This window comes from Halichoerus grypus, chromosome 1 (assembly GCF_964656455.1).
Source record: "Halichoerus grypus chromosome 1, mHalGry1.hap1.1, whole genome shotgun sequence".
NCBI lineage: Eukaryota > Metazoa > Chordata > Mammalia > Carnivora > Phocidae > Halichoerus > Halichoerus grypus.
In genome coordinates this window covers 82,200,678-82,226,935 of record NC_135712.1, presented here as the reverse complement: position 1 = coordinate 82,226,935, position 26,258 = coordinate 82,200,678, and the positions used below count along the sequence as shown (strand labels likewise).

At 37.8% G+C, this 26,258-nt stretch overlaps 1 protein-coding gene across 2 annotated transcripts in view; it reads right to left on the bottom strand.

The window, feature by feature from the left end:
* The window catches only part of MCCC1 (methylcrotonyl-CoA carboxylase subunit 1), a 58,906-nt gene that overhangs the window by 15,705 nt on the left and 16,943 nt on the right, over positions 1–26,258 (bottom strand). The window contains exons 5-12 of one of the 2 annotated variants that reach the window (XM_078068551.1): positions 25,655–25,776; positions 25,084–25,231; positions 24,875–24,996; positions 18,642–18,753; positions 16,757–16,838; positions 9,240–9,367; positions 5,850–6,033; positions 4,028–4,137 (exon numbers count right to left, since the gene is read on the bottom strand). In XM_078068551.1, coding sequence (XP_077924677.1) covers positions 4,028–4,137; positions 5,850–6,033; positions 9,240–9,367; positions 16,757–16,838; positions 18,642–18,753; positions 24,875–24,996; positions 25,084–25,231; positions 25,655–25,776 — 1,008 coding nt within the window. The remainder of the gene's footprint in view (positions 1–4,027; positions 4,138–5,849; positions 6,034–9,239; positions 9,368–16,756; positions 16,839–18,641; positions 18,754–24,874; positions 24,997–25,083; positions 25,232–25,654; positions 25,777–26,258) is intronic. The other variant, XM_078068556.1, reaches the window with a different exon arrangement.

Below are 26,258 nucleotides of genomic sequence, written 5' to 3'. Positions count from 1 at the left end.
AGAAAGGGGAACCCTCCTATGCTGTTGGTGGGAATGCGAGCTGGTGCAGCCACTCTGGAAAACAGTATGGAGGTTCCTCAAAAAGTTGAAAGTAGAGCTATCCTACGACCCAGCAATTGCACTACTGGGCATTTACCCCAAAGATACAAATGTAGTGATCTGAAGGGGCACCTGCACCCCGATGTTTATAGCAGCAATGTCCACAATAGCCAAACTATGGAAAGAGCTTAGATGTCCATCAACAGATGAATGGATAAAGAAAATGTGGTGTGTGTGTATATATATATATATATATATATAGAATTTATTATATATATATTAATATATATATTATATATATTCCATTGTGTGTGTGTATATATATATATTATGCAGCCATCAAAAAATTGAAATCTTGCCATTTGCAAAGACGTGGATGGAACTAGAGGGTATTACGCTAAGCGAAATAAGTCAATCAGAGAAAGACAAGCATCATATGATCTCACTGATATAAGGAATTTGAGAAACAAGACAGAGGATCATAGGGGAAGGGAGGGAAAAATGAAACAGGATGAAACCAGAGAGGGAGACAAACCATAAGAGACTTAATTTCAGGAAACACACAGAGGGTTGCTGGAGTGGAGGGGGGTGGGAGGGATGGGGTTGGCTGGTGATGGACACTGGGGAGGGTATGTACTATGGTGAGCGCTGTGAATTGTGTAAGACTGATGAATCACAGATCTCTACCCCGAAACAAATAATACATTATATGTTAAAAAAAATTTTTAAAAAAAGACAAAATCATTTCTATGGCCTCTGCTCTTTGTACGAAGTATTTTCCACAATGGACAATTCTCAAGGAAAATAAAAAACCTACTAAGGTACCACATGGCAGCATTAGGACAACTTGTAGGAAAAACAAAACAAAACAAAACAACCCACTTCACCATCACTATCTATCTGGACTTAACACTTAAAACTGTATTTTATGATACATTTTTTAAAATGTAGCAAACTACATTTTACTCTCTCTGATAAAGAGGAAATAGGATATGATGTTAGGGTAGGTCACATGGATACATTTAATTGACTCAGGCTAGGAAAGTGATAAATGTTAAGAAACTTAAATGAGATTTATTTGCAAGATATTGAAGACTTGCCACTCAGAATACTCCTACAAAATAGGAAGACTGCAAACTGAGGTTAGGATTGCTACACTGAGGAGATAGGATTAAATGTAACCTCAAAGGAACTTCCTTCTGACACTAAAATCCAAACTTTACACAACGATATAAAAATGAAAAGGTATAAAATGAACCCACATACACCCAATAAATGGGATCAAGGGTAAAACCAGCTATCTGAGCCTTGGGTTCATTCAGTCATTCATCCAATCATTCATTTAATAGACATTTACTGAGCACCGTTAGGTGCCAGGTCCTGATCCAGGTACTGGGGACACGATGAGGAATGAAACCTTACAGAGCTTACATTCTAGGGACAGATAACAGACAATATAAACAAATATCTAATATGATGTCAGGCTATATGAAGAAAAATAAGGCTGGTTAAGGGGATAGAGAAGAGCAAAGGGCCCTATTTTAAATGGGGTGACCTGGTTTCAAGCTACACTACAAAGCTGTAGTAATAAAAACATTATGGTACTGGCACAAAAATAGTCTCAAAGATCAATGGAACAGAACTGACAACCCAGAAATAAACCCATGCTTACATGGTCAATTAATCTATGACAAAGGAGGCGAGAATATACAGTGGGAAAGGACCATCTTTTCAATAACTGGTGTTGGGAAAACAGGACAGCTACATGCAAAAGAATGAAACTGGACCACTTTCTCACACCATACACAAAAAATAAACTCAAAATGGATTACAGACCTAAATGTGAGACCTAAAACAATAAAACTCCTAAAATAAAACATAGGCAGTAATCTCTCGGGATATCAGCTTTAGCAACATATTTATGGATATGTCTCCTCAGGCAAGGGAAACAAAAGAAAAATTAAACTACTGGGACTACACCAAACTAAAAAGCTTTTGCACAGTTTTTGCACATCAACAAAATGAAAAGGTAATGGAAGAAGAATGGGAGAAGATAGTTGCAAATTATATGTCCTGATAAGGGGCTAATATCCAAAATATATAAAGAACTCCTACAACTCAACACCAAAAAACCTAATAATCCAATTAAAAAGTAGGCAGAAAACCTGAACATTTTTTTTCCTCCAAAAAAGACATACAAATGGCTAACAGACATATGAAAAGATGCTCACGATCATTCATCATCAGGGAAATGCAAATCAAAACCACAATGAGATAGCACCTCATACTGGTCAGAATGGCTAGTATCAAAAAGACACAAATAACAACTGTTGGTAAGGACATGGAAAAAAGGGAACCCTTGTACCCTATTGGTAGGAAGGTAAATGAGTGCAGCCACTGTGGAAAATAGTATGGAAGTTCCCCCAAAATTAAAAACAGAAATATCATATGATCCAGTAATTCCAATTGCTGGCTATTTGCCCAAATGAAACGAAAACACGAATTAGAAAAGATACATGCACCCCTATGTTTATTGCAACATGATTTACAATAGTCAAGATATGGAAGCAACCTCAGTCCATCTATAGATGAAGGATAAAGAAGATGCGGTATATACACATAACAGAATACTACTCAGCCATAATAAAGAACGAAATCTTGCCATTTGTAACAACATGGATGGACCTAGAGGGTTATTATACTAAGTGAAATAAGTCAAAGACAAACATCACATGATTTCACTTACATGTGCAATCTAAAACACAAAGCAAACACACAACAGAAACAGATTCATAAATAGAGAACTGATGATTGCCAGCAGGGAAGGCGATGAGGGGATAAGTTAAATAGATGAATGGGATCAAGAGGTACCAATTTCCAGTTGTAAGTAAGTCACAGGGATGAAAACTACAGCATATGGAATATAGTCAATAATACTGTAATAACTTTGGTAACAGATGGTAGCTACACTTATTGTGGTGAGTCCTGTGTAACGTATAGAACTGACTCACTCTGTTGTACACCTAAAACTAATATAACATTATATATCAACTATATTTCAATTTAAAAAAAAATGGATGGGTGCCTAGGTGGCTCAGTCGGTTAAATGTCTGATTCTTGGTTTCAGCTCAGGTCATGATCTCAGGGTTGTAGGATTGAGCCCTGCGTTGGGGCTCTGTGCTCAACGCGAGTTTGCTGGGGATTCTTTCTCTCCCTCTGCTCTTCCCCCCCCACTTATGTGCGCATGCGCGTGCCTTCTCTCTCTCTCTCTCTCTCTCTCTCTCTCTCAATAATTAAATAAAATCTTTTAAAAAAAAATGGAGAAGGCCTGGGAAGGATTCTGAATGAGCAGGAGCTGAGGATGGTGAGGAGGGAGTCTTGCGATCATGTGGGGAAAAACATTCTGGAAGAGAGAATAGGAACACATGGGTCCATGCTGGGTGTGTCTAAGGAATGGCAAGGAGCCCTGTGTGGTTGGAGCCACAGAGATGAGAAGTTTGGTCAAATTAATGACATATAACACTTTGGATGTCACGGGTTAATAAATCCTTCTACGACGCTACATCAGTATGGTTTGGGGCTTACGGCACCAAGGAAACCAATGTGCTACAAAAAAGCAACAAACTCTGTCAAATGGATAAAACTGAACATAATTATTTTCCTTTGGGGAAAATAAAACCAGACTGTAGGCCACACTTGTGTAGCTGGCCTTATCTAGCAGGATGAATATGAATTTAATATCAGATTTCACTGAAGTATAACACTGACATTAACAGTTTTACCCTGCAATTTTTCTTTTCTAGCTGAATCAAGAAGTCATTAAACTCTATTCTGACCCATGGGAATGTGAAATCAGTTTGTTCCTGACATCTGGGTAACTGGTGGAAATAAGCCGACAAGGACAAAGGCTGACCAATCATGACGGACATACTTGGCTGTGGAGATACACAGATCATCAGGGTCCCCAACATGGCCCCAGGGCACTCACATTGTACTGACGAAGGCTGTACCTCAGTTTCGTCAAGGCCGCCTGGCGATCTGCAGCCCATACAACCAGCTTTGCAATCATGGGGTCATAATGCACTGAAACCTCATCTCCTGAAATCGAAAAACCAGTAACCACAGTCAAAACTCAAAGTGATAAAATATGACATGGAAGACATTCTGCTGGGGCTTTATGCTCATTTCACACTTAATCTTCAGGAGCTCTTGCATGACAGATATCGTTACCACTGCTTTATTCATGAGGAACTGAGGCTCGCAGGGGTTTAAGACTCAGGGTCTTCATCTATAAAATCAAGGGGTTAGATTACACTCCCTTATCCATCATCCACCCACCTATCCACCCCATCACTCACCAACACATACTGAACACTTCTAGGCCCAGGCCTGAGCAAGGTGCTGCAAATATAACATGGAAGAAACTTACAATATAGTGGGAAAACTAGACAAGGAGTAAAAAGTTACTGTAAAACAGTATAATAAGGAAAGTGCCTGAGGAATACACAAGGGGCTTGGGGAACGCAGAAGAGGAGGGCTGGGGAAGCTTCTTGGAGTAGATGATGCTCCCAGTGCCGAGATGTGAATCTGGGAGTCCTTTGCAGAATTACACCTCTGTTATCCTTCGAGCACCTTTATTAAATTACACTGCAAGTTTTGCTTGCCCTGCAGATTCTTTCTTTTCCATTGCGAGTGTTCTCTTTTCTCTCTAAAGTGTTCTGCTATTAAGTTAAAAAAAGGCACTGACTACTAAATCTTGCTGTGGTTTAGCCAGAGTTCTCAAAATTCTTCCACTTTGCCCTCAAGAGGTCCTGACTCCTCATGTTGGCTTTCAAGACACTATGTGATCTGCTTTCAACCTGTACCTCTAGCTGCACCTCCAACTATTCACCATCCTGACCCCTTTTCTCCAGCCACGTTTTCTTACAGTTCCTCCACCACACCTGGAGTTAAGCTCTCCTTTCTTCACTGTTCTGCGTGCTGTTCAATCTGCTACTCAAATCCACTCCACACTTCCTCTTCGAAATGCGTCCGGGCTGTATTGGCCTAACATAACCTCTAATGCTGAGAACTGCTTTTCAACATTCACCACCCGGATAACTTCTCTGGCAGCTAAAGTCAAGGTGGCAGGAGCTCAGAGCATGGACTCTGGAGCCAGAGAGACTGGGTCTGAATCTTGGCTCCAAGGGTGACCTTGGGCAAGTCACCTCTCTGTGCCCTGGTGTCCTCATCTGGAAAATGGGAGTGATAATAACACCTACTCACAGGGTAGTTCAGCCCATATAAAAAAAGTCACCTGGAACAGTATATGTAGTACACAGTATGCGCTAAATAACTGTTACGACCATTGCTGGTAATCACACGCTATGACAGCTCTTGTGCTGTTACTGTTTTATTTCTCTTTCTTTTATTGTTGTTTCGCTTGCACTGAGTTTATATATTAATTCTCCAGCTTGACTTTAAGTCCCTTGAAGGCAGAGGGCATTGGGCATAGCGGGGATCAGTGCCTTAAATCACTTTTAGAACTAGGAGGAGTAGAAATATGAAACAGTATACACAAAATGTTTGTTATTTAGGTTTGAACAAGTACTGCTACATTTCAACAAAGGGCATATTGTGTAAAAATACTAGCTATTTTTTTTAAATAACTATTCCAGAAAGAAAAATAAAGATTAATGAGAAACCAATTAAGTCCTTTATTCTAAAACATACTAAACATTTCCATAAGACACAGGGAAAAGATGCTGTCCAGAAATAGTAATGCACCGAAAATTCCACAAGACCGAGACTTTTCATTGAATTCACTTTACCTTGTCTCACTCCAGTTTCGATCCTAGTGCAAAGGTCTGCCTGAGGGGTGGAGAGATGCACTAATGGCCCAGCCCCGGGCATGAAGTTATTGTCAGGATCTTCTGCATATATTCTAGCTTCAAAGGAATGGCCCTGCAGAGTTATTTCTTCCTGGCTCAAAGGAATCTTCTCTCCTGCTGCAATCTGGTGAAAGATGTGCTTCTGTGAAAATCCCCCTTATAGCACCTATGAGACTTGGGAAGTTGATGGTCTTGCCTTTTTCCATGGAAAACGTGCATTCGGGCTTTATAACAAAGCCAAATAAAAACTATTATTTTCCTCACCTCCCCGAGTTTGAGGCAAAAACAAAAATAGGTTAAAAAACAGATGCAGCTTGGAAATAATGTATTAAGTACAATGGATTTCTAGAGTCTTCAAAGTAGAAAAAGCAGGTGAACTGATGACTAAATTATAAATATAAAAATCACTGTTTTTTTAATGTAATACAATTAAAAGTTCTTACTGGCAAGATAATCCATTTTCATTTAAAACATCAGTGCTCAGTTACCAAACCAATCTTCTTTTTATAGCTAATTATTAGTTGGTGTTTAGGACTACACTCACAGCTATGGCGAAAGTGTGGCATTTGTCATATTTGTTAACCTTTTTTTTTTTAAAGTTTATTTATTTAAGTAATCTCTACACCCAATGTGGGGCTCAAACTCACCACCCTGAGATCAAGAGTCATACACTCTACCCACTGAGCCAGCCAGGTGCCCCCATCTTTGTCATCTTCATCACCAAGTGAGTGATAAAGCAAAACAGAAAGGGGAACATGATGATTTTTCAATTTTGTTATGTTAACCCATATTGCATGATACCAGATTATAAGCAGGATGACCATCATTGTCTATCACTACTACAATCACACTGACTGTTATGTACCAATACAACAACTCTCTCTCTTCAACTAGTATAATTTGGAAAAGGGTATTGGAGGACATGCTGTCACTCTCTCTCTCTCTCTTCTCTCTCCTTAAATTGTCCTCTAAGATGAGAAAAGAACTGAGAAAGCAAAAGATACAGGGGAAGAAACTAAGTAATTTAGCACTACTTGCAACTAAGGAGGTAAGCATGAAACAGAGGCAAAGGTTTCATCTCTCTAAATCTGTAGATAAGAAAAATCAGGAACCACAGCAGTTAAGAATGAAAGGAAAATGAACTACACTGAATGCTTTATGACATGGTGTTTTGAACCACAGACTCTGCAGCCCTATTGCCTGGGTTCAAATTCTGTCTCTATACTTCCTCTGTTCTGGGCATGTTTCTTAACCTCTTGATGCTACAGAGAAAAGTGCATACAGTAAGCACTACACAAGTGTTAGCTATTGTCATTTCATTCTTATCCTTTATAATGAAATACTTTTTAATGTTTTAATAAAGAATCCTATTTGTCTTGATATAAACAAGAATGACCATGTGTCCATATTTCATGATGTGATCTTATTTCTGACTATATAGCCCCATTTCAACCTGGCTTATCTTTGCCTATTTTCCTCTCGGGTTGACTTCTATCTGGGCTCAGAAGAGACAGGCCCCAACCGTGCCTCTGGAGCCTTGGAAATCTGTGCCATGTGAGTTCTCTCAGGCTTAGACATTGACTCTTTGGAACTCGTGGACCTTGGATCTTCTCCCCAGCTTCCCCTGGACATGGCTACCCACCTGCGTCTGCAGCCTAGATGCTGACAACATTGCAGCCTCATTCTAGGGAGCCTTTGACTCCAGAGGCTGATCCTGGAGCTTGAACTCACCAAATGGTGAGGCCCCTTGTTTTACCTCTGCCTGGAAGCAAGACTCCAAAGTGCCTTGAACATTGTAAATGAGGTCCAGCGGTATCCATCAGTTCAAGAATTCCAGCCACCCCCCGCCCCCAGATAAGAAAAGCCTACTTCTCTTTTTAAAGGGCCTTCAAAGCTCTTGCAGTTTCTTGAGATGCAGAAATAAGTCTACTGGTTCCCCTTATGCCCAAAAGCTTTCTCTTCCCTTCCCTAGAAACCTTTTATCCATCATGATTTCAAAACTCTGGACTCCTGGGGCGCTGGGGTGGCACAGTCAGTTAAACGTCTGACTCTTGGTTTCAGCTCAAGTTGAAATCTCCAGGTCATGAGATTGAGCCCCACGTCAGGCTCTGCACTCAGTGCGGAATCTGACTCTTTCTCTTTCTCCCTCTGCCCCCCCACCGCCTTTAAAATAAATAAATAAATCTAAAAAAAAAAATTCTGGACTCTCTCAATTACTGCTTCAGGAAAAAAAAAATATCCCCTTTTTCTTGAATTCTGGAAACAGAAGCACTCTTTCTAAAACTTTCTAAATCCGCTACAATTTTCCCATCACTTACTAACACTTACTAGCCTGATGTGCCTGGCTTTCATTAGCTCCCAAGGCGATAGAGGCCCCAAAGAATCTTATGGCTCAACTAAAACCACCAATCATCCCCAAGGAACCAGCAAAAGGAACATGATATTACTGTCCATCGACATTCTGAAAAGACAAAATTATCAAAATAATTAAGACTTTAGCATCACAACACACACAAAAAAATTTTAGATTCAGAATATATAAAGAACCAAGAATCCTACAGAGATCAAAAGTATTTATAGTACTTAAAATATTTTTTCATATTAAAAAAGGCTATAAAATCAACTGTTTTCAATAATGAGAGTAAAACAGACTAAGGTATTATTCTTATTTGAAGGAATATGCTTTGTGGAACTCTAGTTCAGGCCAGCGTTTCTCAAACTATTTATAAAAAAGAAACAATTATAGACTTACACTTTTGTAACATACAGTAGACGTATCATAGCAATGTCAAAAATGCTATAAAAATTTCTAAACACTTATTCTGAATGAGCTATACTTATCCTACCACAGGCAACAACAGTGTGCAAGTCAGCACTTGCATGTGGCTCACTCTATTGGTCTAGACCATTACCTTGGCTCTTCATTCCCAGCTCTTCCTTAGCTCATTTCACTGGGGCTAGCATCTGTCCTGCCTCTAAAATCAAATGATGGCCCAGCCCAGAATAATGTGGCCTCAGGTAGAGCACGAGGCTTTGGTGTTGAGATAATGTGGTCACAAGAAAGCCTCAGTGGCAGCATCTCACTTGCCCCTTGCCTTAGGCTACCGCATGCTGAAGAGAAATGATGGTAAGTGACAGGTTAGAAATCTGAGTCCATAAAGTGACAATAATGTCACAGCAACAAATGAAATATCATCTTTAACTGCCCATTTTCCTGTCCTCATGACAACCACCAAGAATTGAACCCTTGTCCAAAGTGACACCTTCTTTTAGGAGGCTAGCAGGTAACCTATTGTCAAGACTGATCTTTAACAGAAAAAATACTCCCACCCTAAGCTGCCACTCCACCAAGTCAGTTCCTGTGATCATCTCAGTAACAGGATGTTCCACTTGCAGCCTTGTATTCATTTCCATGAAGTAGAAATTGTGCTTTGAGTCCATAATAAACTCCACGGTTCCTAAAAGATAAAATACAACAGTCACATTTCAATAGCATATGATCAGTAGAAATCAAAATCTTCTATGATGTATCACATCAACTTCTTATTAATGTATTTTTTTAAACTTTATTTTATTTAAATTCAATTAATTAACATATAGCGTAGTATTAGTTTCAGAGGTCAAGTTCAGTGATTCATCAGTGGTATATAACACCTAGTGCTCCATTCCATCACGTGCCCTCCTTAATGCCCATCCCCCAGTTACCCCATCCCACACCTACCTCCTCTCCAGCAACCCTCAGTTTCCTATAGTTAACAGTCTCTTATGGTTTGTCTCCCGAAACCAGACAGAGAAACAAATCACATCAACTTTTAATGCTGCCTTCATTCAATGGTAAACATTTTGCATTTCGTGAAGAAAATAGCTCACATTTTGCAGCAGCAAATGATTGTTACTAAAAAATAGGGAGCCACATGAAATCTAGCAACAGAAAAGTATGTTTGGGGTTTTCAGCAAAGGGTAAGCCCAAGTTGTGAGTAGTCTCAACCGTTGCAGCAACGAGAACATGGCTGGACCATGTGTTACGGCTTCGGGGCACCAAGATCCCTGGAACCTCATACTGTGACATCCCACCTCCCTCTAGCCCAGTAGAATAAATATAATAACATTTTTTCCTCCTGATTGTGGGCTTTGCAGGTTTCCTTTAAAAGTCCTTTAGCTGGTGATCCATTGGAAGATTGTTTAGCAACTAAAGCTACATCTTTTCCAACTTTATTAAGGTATAATTTAATATAATAAAATTTATCCATTTTAAGCGTGGGGAAGTGTGTTGAGCTTCAATTGCAACTGAATACAGTCATAGAAACACCACCACCACCACCATGAAAATGCAAAACATTTCCATCATCCAAAATGTTCATTCCCTTGTTCCCCTTTGCAGTCAGTCCCTGCCCTGGGTCACTGGCCCCAGGCAACCTTAGTTTTTTCTAGAATGTCATATAAATGAAATCATATACCATATAGTGTTTTGTGTTTGAGTTTTTTTTCACTTAGCTGAAAGTAGTTCCATATAATTTAAGACTGTTTCTCAAACTGGGGGTCATAACCCATTAGTGCCTTGTAAAAATTTAGTGAAGACTTCCAGTTTCTGGTCCATAAGAAACTAAGAAGTCACCATTCTAACACGACAAGAGTAAAAAGCCAAATAAACTGAAAAATCAACAATTTTCCTCAGATCCATCAGAGATATGAGGTCACAGGGCAAACTGCTGCCCCCAAAATCAGAGAGACAGGCAAATACAGAGATTCACAACTTACTGGAACAGAAACCCATGAACAAAACTTCTAAGGAACAAGTACCAGAGGAGGAAAAACTGGGCTGTAACCGACAAGTTGCTGGACACTCAGGGTGGACGACTCTGAGAGTCACAATCCCCAAGGACAGCCCCCCATACTTTTGTGTTTTACCTCCAGAAGCTCTATCAGGTCCTCACAGTGAATACTGGAGAAAAATCCCCTTGACCCTCTAGCAGTGGAAGGGGAAAAGGAATCATTTGAAGTACACCAGAGTTCTATTCTGACCAAGATTTGTCCATAAGAGAACTATTTTACTAGAGCCTAAACTATGGGGGTTTCACCAGAGCCTAATTAACAGAACCGAAGGAAGGGAAATACACATCTCCAGCCATGCTGTCCCCCACAAATGAATAAATCAAAACAAATCAGCAAAAAAACAAACTGAGATGCACTGGTGAAATTCAGGGCACAAGCTCACCAAAAAACTTAAGACATAATCCTAGGACTATAGAACACCTCCCCTCCCCCACACCTAATCACCACATGACTAAAGACTGGTTCACCACAGTTCTTTTTACCTGGTACCTCAGGTCTGGCTATCAAGAAATAAATCACAAGGCACACTAAGAGGCAAAAAACACAGTTTAAAGAAACTGAAAAAGCATCAGAACTTGATTCAGATATGACAGAAATATTGGATTAATCAGACCAAGAACTTTTCTTTTAAAGATTTTTAAAATTTATTTGTCAGAGAGAAAGAGAGAGAGAGAGAGACAGCACAAGCAGGGGAGAGAGGCAGAGGGAGAAGTAGGCTCCCTGTTGAGCAAGGAGCCCGATGCGGGACTCGATCCCAGGACCCTGGGATCATGACATGAGCCAGAGGCAGATGCTTAACCGACTGAGCCACCCAGGCATCCCCAGACCAAGAACTTAAAAACATTTTGATTAGTACACTAACAGCTTTAATGGAAAAAGTAGACAAATGCAAGAACCCACATGGATAACATAAGAAACATGGAAATACAAGGAATCAAAAAGAAATGCTGGAAATCAAAACACTGTAATAGAAATGAAGAATGCCTTTGGTGGGCTCATTGGTAGACTGGACACAGCTAAGGAAACAATCTCTGAGCTGATATGACATAATATGACAACAGAAACTTCCAAAACTAAAAGCAAAGACAAAAAAGACTGAAAAAACCAAAACAGAATATCCAAGAACTGTGGACAACTAGACAAGGTGTAACAGATACATAATGGGAATACCAAAAGAATAAAAAAGAAAGGACCAGAAACATTATTGAAGCAATAATGACTAAGAATTTTCTCAAATTAATGTCGAGACATTGAACCACACCTCTGGAAGGTCAGAGAACACCAAGCAGGATATATGCCAAAAAACCCCTATACCTAGGCATATCATTTTCAAAGTACAGAAAATAAAAATGAATGAATGAATGAATGAATCCTGAAAGAATCTGGGGCGGAGGGGAAACACCTTACTTATAAAGGAGAAAAGATAAGAATTACATATGATTCTCTTCAGAAACCATGCAAGCAAGAAGAGTGGAGTGTTATTTAAGGTCTTGAGTGGGAAAAAAATCATCAACTTGGTATTCTGTTACCTTGTGGAGTTATCCTTCCAAATGAAGGAGAAATAGGGACTGTTTCAAATAAACAAAAATTGAGAAAATTTATTGGCAGTGGATCTATCTTGCAAAAAATGTTAAAAGAAGTTCTTTAGAGAGAAGGAAAATGCCATATAGGTCAATATTCCAAAAAGACACAACAACCTTAACGTGTATGCACCTAAGAAGAGAGTATTAAAATACATGGGATAAAAACTGAGAGTAAAAACTGAGAACTGCAAATAGATGAATCCACTAATACAGCTGGAGATTTTAACACCCCTCTATCAGAAATGGACAAATCTAGCAGGCAGAAAAGTAAGGACATAGTTGAACTCAATAGCACTATCAATAAATGGGACATAATCGATGTCTATTGACTACTTTATCCAACAATAGCAGATTACATATTTTCAAACTTACATGGAACATTCACCAAGACAGATCACATTCAGGGTCACAGAAAAAACCTTAACAAATTTAAAAGAATAGATATACAGTGTTTGCTCTCAAGACCACAGTTAAATTAAAAATCAACTGAACTAGAAATCAGTAATAGAAAAGATAGCTGGGAAAAAAATCTCCAAATACTTGCAGATTAAATAACACAGTAGCAAGTAACACATGGGTCAAAGAAGAAATCCCAAGTGAATTTTAAAAATATTTTAAACTAAATGAAAATAGAAATGCAACTTTTCAAAATTTGTGAGATGCACTGAAAGCAGTGCTTAGAGGGAAATTTATACCACTGAATCCATATATTTGAAGAGAAGAAAGATCTAAAATTAAGCTTCCATTTTAGGAAACTAGAAAAAGAACAGCAAATTAATTCCAAAGTAAGCAAGAGAAAAGAAATAATAGAGTAGAAATCTATGAAATTGAAAACAGAAAATCTATAGAGAAGACAAATAAAACCAGAAGTCAGTTCTTTGAAAAGATCAATAACATACATAAGCTTCTAGCCAAGTTGTTTAAGAAAAAAAAAAAGAGAGAAGAGACAAATTATTAGTATCAGAAATGAAAGAAGGGAAATTACTATAGGTCTTATGGTTAACAGGATATTAAAAATATATTATGAACAACTCTATGCCCATAAATTTGATAACCTAGATGAAACAGACCAATTCCCTGAAAGACACAATCTGCCAAAAGTCACACAAGAAAAAATCACTCTGAAACAATCTGAATAGGCCTATATCTACTAAGGAAGTTGAAATAATCATTAATAACCTCCAAAACCTCCAAAATAGACCCAGATTGGTTCACTGGTGAGTTCTACCAAACACTGAAGGTAGAATTTATACCAATTTTCTATAATTTCTTCCAGAACATAGAAAACAGAATATTTCCTAACTCATTTTATGAGACCAGCATTACCTTAATACCAAAACGAGAGAAAGCTATTACAAAAAAACTACAAATCAGTATCTCTTATGAACATGGATGCAACAGTCCTCAACAAAATATTAGCAAATCAAATCCAATAATGTACAAAAGTAAATATATACCATGACCAAATAGGATTTATCCCAGGTATGCAAGGCTGGTCCAACATTTGAACATCAATTAATGTAATCCATCACATCAACAAGCTAAAGAAGAATCATATGACTGTATCAATAGATGCAGAAAAGCATTGGATGAAATCCAATATCTAATTATAATAAAAACTCTCAACAAACTACTAATGGAGAGAAACTTCCTAATTTGATAAAGATTTACAAGAACCCACAGCTAATATTATATTTAATGGTGAGAAACTAGAAGATTTCCTACTAAGAAAAGAAATAAGGGAAGGATGTCCATTCTCACCACTCCTTTCAACATCATACTGAAAGTCCTAGTAATGCAATGAGGTAAGAAAAGGAAATACAAGGTATACAGATTGAGAAGGAAGAAATGAAACTGTCTCATCACAGATGACTTGTCTATGTAGAAAAATCCAAAAGAACTGACAAACTTCTAGAACTACAAACCTAACAAGCTTGCAGGATACAAGGTTAATATACGAAAGTCAATTGTTTTCCTATATACCAATGATGAACAAGTAGAATTTGAGGGGCGCCTGGGTGGCTCAGTCGTTAAGCATCTGCCTTCGGCTCAGGTCATGATCCCAGGGTCCTGGGATCGAGCCCCACATCGGGCTCCCTGCTCGGCAGGAAGCCTGCTTCTCCCTCTCCCACTCCCCCTGCTTGTGTTCCCTCTCTCGCTTTGTCTCTCTCTGTTAAATAAATAAAATCTTTAAAAAAAAAAAAAAAGTAGAATTTGAAATTAAAAACACAATACCATCTACACAAGCACCCCCAAAATGAAATAGGTATAAATCTAACAAAATGTATATAAGATCTATATGAGAAAAATTACAAAACTCTGATGAAAGAAGTCAAGGCAGAACAAAATGGAAAGATATTCCATGTTCATGGAAAGGAAGACTCAACATGGTCAAGATGTCAGTTCTCCCAACTTGTTGTATAGAAACAACACAATCCCAATTAAAACTCCAGCAAGTTATTTTGTGGATATCAAAAAACTGATTCTAGTGTTTTATAGGGAAAGGCAAAAGACCCAGGATAGCCAATTCAATATTGAAGGAGAATAACAAAGTTGGAGGACTGACACTGAGTTCAAGATTTACTATAAAGCTACAGTATTCAAAATAATGAAGTACTGGGAAAAGAACAAATAGATCAGTGGAACAGAATAGGCAGCCCAGAAATAGACCTATATAAATACAGTCAATTGATCTTTGACAAAGGAGCAAAGGCAATACAATGGAGCAAAGATAGTCTTTTCAAAAAATGGTGTTGGAATAGTATATGGTGTATGTCTACATACAAAAAGATGAATCTAGGCACAGATCTTATACTCTCAGAAAAATTAACAAAATGGACCATAGACCTAAATTTGGAACACAAAACTATAAAATTCCTAGAGGACAGTAGGAGAAAACCTAGATGACCTTGGGTGTGGTGATGCCTTTTTAGGTACAACAGCAAAGGTACAATTCATTAAGGAAATAATTGATAAGCCAGGCTTCATTAAAATTAAAAAGTTATGCTCTGCAAAAGATAATGTCAAGAGAATGAGAAGATAAACCACAGACTGGGAGAAAATATTTGCAAAAGACACCTCTGATAAAGGACTACTATCCAAAATGTACTAAGGAGTCATAAAACTCAATAAGAAAACAAACAAACCAATTTAAAAACTGGGCAAAACACTTGAACAGACCTCACTAAAGAAGAAACACCGATGGCAAGCAAGCATATGAGAAGATGCTCCAATCATGTTATCAGGGAAATGCAAATTAAAATGAGATACAACTATACACCTATTAGAATAGAACACTGATCATACCAAATGCTAGTGAAGATGTGGAGCAATAGGAACTCTCATACATTGCTGGTGAGGATGCAAAATGGTACAGCCACTCTGGAAGAAAGTTTGGCAGTTTCTTACAAAACTAAACATATTCTTACCATATGACCCAGCGATTCTTGTTTACCTAAATAAATTGAAACTATGCCCACACCTATGCCCACACAGAACTCTGCACATAGATTGTTATAATAGTTTGATTTATAATTGCCAAACTTAGAAAGCAACCAAGATATCCTTCAGTAGGTGACAGGATAAACTGTGGTACATCCAGACAATGGAATATTATTCAACACTAAACAGAAATGATCAACCCACGAAAAGACATGGAGGAAACTTAAATGTATATTATTAAGTGAAAGAAGCCAATCTTAAAAGGCTACAAACTGTATGATTCCAACTGTATGATATTCTGGAAAAGACAGAACTATGGAGGCAACAGAAAGATCAGAGATTGTCAGGAGTTAAAGACAGGAAGAGATACAGAGCAGAGCACAGAGGCTATTTAGGGCACTGAAAATACTCTGCATGATACTACAATGGTGAATACATGTCATTATACATTTTTCCAAATGTACACTGTACAATAATGTCATAGAACGCACAATATTAAGAGTGAACCCTAATGTAAATTATGGATTCTGGGTGATAATGATGTGTCACTGTAGGTTTGTTGATTGTAACAAATGAACCACTCTGGTGTGGGATGCTGGTACTTGGGGAGGCTACGCCAAGTGTGGGGATAGAGGGTATGGGAACTCTGTACTTACCACTCAATTTAGCTGTGAACCTAAAAAATTAAAGTTTACTAATTTTAAAAGAGGCAAAGGAAATCATTTTAGTGATTTTATTTTAAAATGGAATAGAAAATATCAAATAGCATTACACGTAATTAGGGTAAGTACTGTTTAGTGAATTTTTTTTCCAAATATACATGTATATAGACATAAATATGTGTATATACTGAGTCTCAATGTAAAATGTATTTCTTAAAGTGGGTATAATTTGTTTGAAAGACAATGATTTAAAAGTTGTAAGTTTCTTTTGCCTTCTGAACATAAATAAGTATTTCTTCTCCTCTATTCAAAGTAAATCTTAGCGTACCTGCTCCAACATAATTTACAGCTTTAGCAGCTCTGACTGCAGCTTCTCCAAGCTTTTTTCTTATTTCAGGTTTAATACCAGGCTATAAAAAAATATTTAAAATAAATTTCCATTAGTTCTTTTCCCTATTAGAAATTTCCATTAAGATCCAATATTGCCTTTCTAGGTATCAAATATTACATTAAAGAGTTAATAAGGATAAATAGCTAATGCTATACATTTCATCAAGAAATACATCCTATACCACAGTCAACAGCCTCATACCAAAGTTTAATGGTTCTGTTAGTAATTTCTATGAACTGCAGGTATTATTCAGCATAATGATATATCTCCTTTGTACCTACATAAGAACTTTCATGACTGTATGTCCAATTACATGTATCAATATGAAAACTTTGATCACTGTTTTATTTTAAGATGGTAGAGCAATCTGGGCCATGTGCCCAATAATTATCTTGGAATAACGGTAAACCTTAAGATTCCAAGCTAATAAGAAAGGTTCATAAAAAGAAATGTAGGTTAAAAAGTAGGCAAAGGTTTTAATATTTTAAAACAGTGCTCTACAGACATATATTTAAGCAATCACTACTTGAAAATAAGGCTTTACTGAAATTATTGTTGACATTTACTTTGAACGATATAATATACTCTGCAACAGAAATTAAAATTTGAATATAGTATGAGAACAACAAACTGATTAACCAGAAACCTCAGATCCCTGACCTTTTAGAAGTACCTACTGGAAAAAAAAAAAAACAAACCACATACAAAACCTTAGAAAAGAAAGAAGCCTACAGCAGTAGTAGGCTCAAAAGAAATGTAAATCCAAAAAGGGGTAATTCTAGGAGTAGGCCTTGACCCAGAGGACAACTGAAACCAATCAAGAGATAGACCCGAAGAGATGTAAACAATTAATTCCATGGGGGCAAAAAATGCCAAATAAGAGCAAATCTCTCTCCTCTACAATAAACCTTTATGGTAGGAAGATGACTAATATATTTTAGGGATGCCTCAAACAGAAGTCAAAATAAAAGAATCTTCATAAAAAATATATTCAATGAACCAGGCCAATCCATTCCTCAAACATTCTCATTACAATTTAAAATCTACATGGAAATATTATACAATTGCTCACTATAAGTCAGATACAGATCTTCCTCAACTTACAGTGGGGTTATGTCCAGATAAACCCATCATAAGTTGAAAATACTGGAAGTTGAAAATTCATTTAAATACATGTAACCTACCAAACATCCTTAGTCTACCTTAAATGTGTTCAGAACACTTACATTAGCCTACAGTTGGGCAGAATCATCTAACACAACAGCTATTCCATAATAAAAGGCTGACTATCTCACATAATTTGTTGAATACCAAGTACAGAGAGTGTAAGAACGGGTATGGGTAAGAGCGAGTTTAGGCGTATCAGTTATTTACTCTCCTGACCGTGTGGCTGACTGGCTCACTGCTGCTGCCCAGGAGAGTAGCATACCACACAGAGAGCCCGGGAAAAGATCAAAATTCAAAATTCGAAGTATTTCTACTAAATATGTATCACTTTTGCACCACCGTAAAGCAAAAAAATTCTAACCTGAACCATCGTGAAGTCAGGGACAGTCTGTACTTGGATCAGAGTAGGTTTTCCTAGATACCATCCAGAAGGATCGTGGCCCTACTGTGCCCTCAGTATGGTAGCCTGGGAATTTCAACCCCCTCCTCATCCCCAAGGCTCCAGTGGGGCCTTATCATTATACTACCACTGGGAAGCAGTTATTCAGCAGGACTGTGGAGGAGACGCTACCTCCACAGATTCCTGATGTGAAAATTAGAGTGACTGGGGTTTACGTTATAGAGAAGCTTGCAAATTTCTTTACAAGGTCCTTACCCCTGGGGCTTCCTCAATGATCTTCTGATGTCTCCTCTGTACACTACAGTCTCTTTCAAACAAGTACACAGCATTGCCATGGTAGTCACCAAACACCTGGACTTCTACATGCCTATTTAAAAACCCAATGAGAAAGTTTCCATTTGTAGAATAAACATTCTAGAAAAAAAAAATTACATACATGAAGTGACTAGGAAATAAGAAAACACAGGAGACTATATTTATGACCTCAGGGTAGGGGCAAGTCACAAGTACAAACTGACAAGGAAAACACTGATAAATCTGACATCAAAATATTTCATGTATTCTCGAAAAGCTAATGAAAACTTTATGATCCGGGGATTTTTATTTTATTTTTTATTATTTTTTAAAATATTTATTCATTTATTTGAGAGAGAGAGAGAGCACAAGCAGAGGGAGGAGCAGAGGGAGACAGAGAATCCTGAAGCAGACTCCCCACTGAGCGCAGAGCCCGACACAGGGCTCGATCCCAAGACCTGAGATCATGACCTGAGCTGAAATCAAGAGTCGGCTGCTTAAGCGACTGAGCCACCCAGGCACCCCATGATCAGGGGATTTTTAAAAATCAACCCTTATGGTCAGATTTTATAAGCTCAGGCAGACTAAAAATTACAATGGCTCACCCATAAAAAGGTTAAGAAATAAATTAATATGGATTATTAATTCTTAAAAAATATTACTAATATTATATCATAAAAACAAAAAAGGCACTTTAATGTTGAATCTAAAATAGTAAAATTATGAGAAATCATATTAAGAGTAAATGCACAGAACACTTAGGAAAATAAGGGTAAACAGACCATTTGGTGAACATGAAAGCATTCTTCTCATAAGGTTTATTTTGATATGTTCACTCTGTAGTTCACCTCACATATTCACCACCATGATTTAGAAATGAGTGACGAGCAAATGTTTTTTCTGTTGATTTTTTAAAATAAAAATTGTCAAAAAGAAACAATATAAAAGAAAAACCAGGAAGGGTCTTGTAAATGTACTGTGTTAGCACAGCAGCTCATTTCTGTTCCTTTTTTGTTCACCTCATCAAGCCACTTCATTAAACCACTTGGAATAATTTAGTTTCTTGATATACCATTTCTACTGAATGTTCAATTTTAACCTTTTCCAACCTGTCCATCACATTCTCTTGACAAAATAATAGGAGCTGATTTCTTCCTTTTGGATCTGCCTGCTTGAGTTTTCCTCCTCTTTTCATTTATCTTTAAGCTATTATCACCGAACACTTTCTTGCTATTATTTCTCTGGACAAACTGTTGTCTGTGAGATCAATTGAGAAGAGAAAAATGAGAGATTTTATTTTAGCCTCATTTATTCTTTCTCTAATACTCTTCCTTTCTTTATGGAGATCTAAATTTCTGACCTGTATCATTTTCCTTCTCTCTGAAGAACTTCTGTTATCATTTCTTACAAGTCAAGTCTGTGATGACAATGTCCTTCAACTTTCGTTTGTCTGAGGAAGTCTATTTCTCCCTCCTGTTTGAAGGATAAGTTCACCGGACAGAGTTCTACGTTAGTTTTTTTTTTCTTTCAACGCTTTATAAATATTTCACTCCCCCCATTCTTGCTTAAGCCTGATATATTTCTTACCTTGTTTCTCTATAGGTAAGACATTCTTATCCCCATGTTTTTTCCAAGATTTTCTATTTGTGTTTGGTTTCCTGCAGTTTGAATATGATTCAAAAAATGTTTTGACATTTATCCTGCTTGGTGTCCTCAGAGCTTCCTGGTTCTGTGGCTTGGTGTTTATCATTAATTTTGTAACATTTTTGGCCATTATTACTTCAAATATTTCTCCTGCTCCTTTCTTTATTCTTGTAGTATTCAAATAACACATATGTTATTCCTCTTAAAATTGTCCCACAGACCTTGGATATTACGTTTGTTTTCATTCTTGTTTCTCTTTTGCATTTCAGTTTGGGAAGTTTCCACTGACATATGTTCTCGGTCACAGATTCTTTCCTCAGCTGCGTCCAGTCTACTTAGGAGCCCACCAACTGCATTCTTCATTTCGGTTACATTGTTTGATTCCTAGCATTTTCTTTTTTTTATTATTATTATGTTATGTTAGTCACCATATAGTACATCATTAGTTTTGATGTAGTGTTCCATGATTCATTGTTTGCGTATAACGATTCCTAGCATTTTCTTTTGACTTTTCTCTTAGAGTGTCCATCTCTCTGCTTACATTTCCCAAATGTTCTTGCATGTTGTCTACACACTCCATTAGAGCCCTTAACATATTAATCAGTTACTTTAAACTCTATATCTGGTAATTCCAAAATCTGTGGTTCTGATGCTTGCTTGGTCTCCTTACACTGTGCTTTTTCTTACCTAAATTTTAGCACGCCTTGTCATTTTTTTGTTAAAAGCTGGACATGAGGTATCACTTTACAGTAAGTAAGGTAAACACAGACCTTTACTGTAAAGTTTAATGTGAATCTGGCTAGGACACTGGGTTTCATGTCTGCAGTAGTTGTAGGTACCAGAGGCTTGTTTCCTCTAGTGCCCTTGTTTTGTTTTGTTTCTCCTGCTGTCTTTGACTAAGAACTCTTCTTATTAGAGTCTGTGTCTTGCAGTTCTTTCAGCTGAAACCCTGTTATTATACTGGGGCCCTGGTGATGTGGTAGAAGGGTGCAGGGGAGGGAACGCATCCCATGACCTAATGATTAAATCTTGGTCTTTTAGTGGGCCTGTATCCCTGTGTGCTTCAGGTTTCTATGTTCATGAGCACCATCTGTTTGGATGTATGTGTGTTTTGTTTTTTTTTTTAAGATTTTATTTGACAGAGAGAGAGAGCACAGGCAGGGGGAGCAGGAGAGGGAGAGGGAGATATTTATTTTTAAAGTAAGCTGTACAACCAGCGTGGAGCTTGAACCCACGACCCTGAGATCAAGAGTCACATGCTCCACTGACTGAGCCAGCCCTGTGCCCCCAAAAGTGTTTCTTAGCATTTTTTCTCTCCTTACACGAAACAGGAAAGCTCGAGCGGGTTAGAGTTGGCTAACTGCCCTTCCCACAGGACAGAAAAGGTGCTGGCCAAGTTTCCCTTGGAGAGCTGGCCTTTGTTAGGGAGAACAGACCACTCTGGGCCAATTGCAAATGGTTACCTTTCTCCTCCCTCTGCCCCAAAATGGGAGGGAATTTTTCCTGTATTTTCACTGTGAGAACGTGGTTTTGTTCTTGAAGGGAGAACTCATGAAAATCTGGGGTTCCCCTAACACTGGACCTTGAGGAGTTTCTCACTAGCAAGCTAGTCCACACCCAGACTCCAGTAATTTATCATAATCCCCGCAGAAGTGTCCCTATCAGTTTATGGCTCCAGGAGCTTTGCTCTGGGTGAGTGGCTCCTGGCTATGATTCACTGTATTCACACGCTGTCCAGATTCCACAGGGTGGTGGTTTGCCCTGCGGCCCCTATTATCCGACAGGTCTCAAACTCACTGACTTTCATTTTGTTCAGATTTTTACTTGCTTTTTGGATGTGAGTGACAACTTCCCACTAAATGGCTTGTTTTTCAAATTCCAATTGTAAAATTTTACCACTTCCACTGACACTCCCTTATGTGTTAGCTGCTCCAGGGAAGGAGTCAGTAAAGCACGGACTCCAGGTTCTGAAAGGAACACATACCAGGGGCACAGCACAGCTCTTTTCTGAGTTCTCAGAAGCTGGAAACACTTATTCCTGGGGCGGCTTACAAGGGAAACTTTTTGAGGACCTGTGTTCTGTTATGATTTCTGTAGTGATCATATCACTTTTGTTATTTTCCTTTTTCTGACTGATCCTCTTTCTGTGCTGCTTTATCTAACTTAAGAGATTCTGCAGCACACATTCTCCTGTCTGAGAACCAGGAGGTGCACCAAATCCCAGCTGTTCCGGTTCAGCCACTGCTGGGGTCTGGCTAGATAGTCAGACACAGCTGGAGTCTACCAAGAACGCCTTGATATTTTCTAAGAGTTCCACAGTTTTTATTTTCCTATTTACATTTTTAATCTATCTGGAATATATGTTGAATGTAAACTGAGAAAGGAACCCAATTTCCTTTTTTATCCTCCAAAATAGTACGCTTTGAAGACTGTTTCTATCCCAGCCTTTCAGGTAAGCTCAATAGTTCCGAGCAGATTTATAAAACACCTTGATATGTACTTTTCTAAGTTATAAGCAGCACCTTGACAATCTTCTAGCACTCCATTAACTCAACAGGTAATTACTTAGCAGCACACAAAACAGTAGAATTATCATGATATTAAAATATTATTATTAGAAAATACAGATTAAATATATAGAGAAATACTATTACTTGTATTAGGAGAATGAGATTATGAGTGACTTTGTTTCCCATCTTCTCTATTTTCCGTGTTTGTAATGTATTTATATTACTTCTATATTTCAAAAAATATTATTATTGATGACTGTCATGAAGAAAGTAGTATGCCAGATGATATACAGGGGAAAATAAAAAGAAATGTACTATCAGGTCCTTGATTCCCAGGAGCTTCCCAGCTATTGGGAGAACAAATTACAATGTGAGGTTATATACAGCTAACATTTCACATGTAAAGAATTCACATCTTCAGAAAATGTTGTAGGCATTGAGTTACGGTCACTGAAATAGCTAACTGACATCTCCACGATAATTCTAACTCAAAAGCATGCCAATTTGGACAGTCGGCCTATTCTTTTTTGAAACATATTGTGAAAGGGAGCTCTCAATTTACCTTAGAATTTCCTCCATTTTTGCCTTACTTTTCACTAAGAGGTGGCAGACTTTTTAACTATCAAAATCTAAATGAATTTAACTTACCGTGCCATGTTCAGGGACAGTTCAAAGTCTTGTAGCACTTGAAACAAAAACAATTTAAGAAGAATACAAAATAAGGTATAGGATCTTAGAAGAGGCTCACACAAGGAAGGGCCTGAAGCTTTAGTATATTACCTTCAAGGTAAATCCCTCTCTGCTCATGGTTCCCAAGTGAATTATTCTTGATAAAGTCACTTGACTTACAGCTTTTACATATATATATATATATATATATATAAATACAAATATATATATATAATGTGTTGTATTTATATATAATTACCAAAAATCTATGAAACAAGAAGCTTTTATAGTACCTTATTTTAAGCAATATATATGAAAATAAAATTCCAGAAAATAAAAAAATCAGAAATTCACATGGCATTTGTTACAGCAGTACCGAGAGAAGCAATTTAGTACAATGGCTTAGAGTGTGAATTCTAAATTCAAATCCCAGCCTCACCACTTCCCAGCTGGCTCAAGCAAGTCATATGACCATTCTGTTCCTCAGAGTCTTCACCTGCAAAATGGGAATAGGGCCTACCTACAGGATTGTTGCAGGAATTAGATTAGGATTAGGACAGCAAAAGTATTTAGTATATGTAAAATGTTTAGAATGTGGCAAATGGTAAGTGTGATACATGGGTGAGATGTTAGTATTATTATTTGTTAACATACCACTACCAACTCAATTTAGGTATCTATTCTCATTCTCTGAGCATCTCAACTGATGTTTATAGAATTCTGTAAGATAAAAGTAAATTTCTTACAAGAATTTTTTTTTATGTTGAAAAAATCCCTAAGTTCCATCAACAAGAAATGGATTAGGGGCGCCTGGGTGGCTCAGTCGGTTAAGCATCTGCCTTCGGCTCAGGTCATGATTGCAAGGTCCTGGGATCAAGCTCCACATCGGGCTCCCTGCTCAGCAGGGAGCCTGCTTCTCCCTCTCCTACTCCCCCTGCTTATGCTCACTCTGTCAAATAATAAAATCTTAAAAAACAAAACAAAACAAAACAATAAATGGATTGAATAAATTCATGGTATATCAATATCATGGAACCATTAAGCCCAATAAAAAGAATAAGGTAGACCTATATTTACTGACATGTAAAGATAGCTATGATGTCATATTAGCATATGATACTATATTATATTGTACTCACTGTACTTCTGTATGTATTTTGTATTCTGTGTGTATATGTATAAATATTTCTATTTGTGTAGAAAATGCTCGGAGGAATACACACCGTATATGCTAAACGGTTACATCGGGGGTGGGACTGGGGAACTTAATGTACTTATGTACTAGTAGAACTTTATATTTTATATAATTTGTATGCATTTCTTTTATAATTTACTTTTAAAAAGCTAAGTCGGAAAAAAAGCCGAACCCACCTTGGTGTGTCTACAAACTTCTCGATCAGCATCGCATCATCATTGAAAGACTTCTTAGCTTCTCTCCGTGCTGATTCTAACTGTTCTTGGAATTCTTCTTCAGATCTGACGATCCTCATGCCCTAAGATGGCAAGACAGTTATGACTACAACCTAAATAAAACCAAGAAGACTCGCCTGAAATGAAAAACACGGCAGGCACGATCTTACCTTTCCTCCCCCACCCCGGATGGCTTTAATCATGACAGGATAACCGATTCTCCGGGCGCACTCCCTCAGGCACTGGTCCGACTGGTCCTCGCCATGATAACCTTCCACAACAGGCACCCCGGCAGCGGCCATTATGGATTTGGATGTGCTTTCGGATCAAAAAGGTGAGGTGTCTCAATTCTATGAGTTATTTCATACAAGAGAAACACAACAACAGCCCAATCTACAAATACAATGGAACTTTTTAAAATAAAACATCCCACAGGTAAAGAAAAGACTATAGACAACAAATATTCACACAAATATTAAAATATTAGTTTTTCTGTGATAACCAGGAATCCAGTTTTCCATGTGATAGCTCATCCCACCTTGTTTTTAATCCCTAAAACTAATTCATATATTGATTAGAAACCCTAATTAGATGGACGTTTTCTGTAACTCACTGGAGTGGCAGATGAATAACTTAATGCCTATGACAACCAAAGGTTCTAATTACCATATCTCTTATAGGTTAAACCAACCACTTCAATGGACCTTCCTATGGTTATATTTAAAAGATAGAAATTAATACCTCTTTATACCCATGTCTTTAATTGCAGATGAAGGAGGACCTATAAAAAGAATTCCTTCTTGTTTACACAGTTCGGCAAATTCCGTGTTTTCTGAAAGAAAACCATATCCTGGATGGATAGCCTAGAAGCGAAAATGAAAGGACAAACTTACTAGCACTCTGCTGACACGCTGTGCGAGGCCGGAGATGTCATCTTCCTCTGGGGAAGCCTCTCCCTACGCTGGTGGTAAGTACACTATGGGCTCGATCAGAATCTGTTTCCAAAGAGGGATCTGAAACATCCATACTGAAGTTCCGAAGCCTGACCTGAACCAGATAAATCTATACTTCTTTTTATTGTGGTAATATATAACCACATTTAAAAAAAAATTTTTTTTTCATGTTATGTTAGTCACCATACATCACATCGTTAGTTTTTGATGTAGTGTTCCATGATTCACTGTTTTCGTATAACACCCAGTGCTCCATGCAGCACGTGCCCTCCTTAATACCCATCACCGGGCTAACCCATCCCCTCACCCCCTCCCCTCTAAAACCCTGTTTGTTTCTCAGAGTCCATAGTCTCTCATGGTTCGTCTCCCCCTCCGATATACCCCTCTTCATT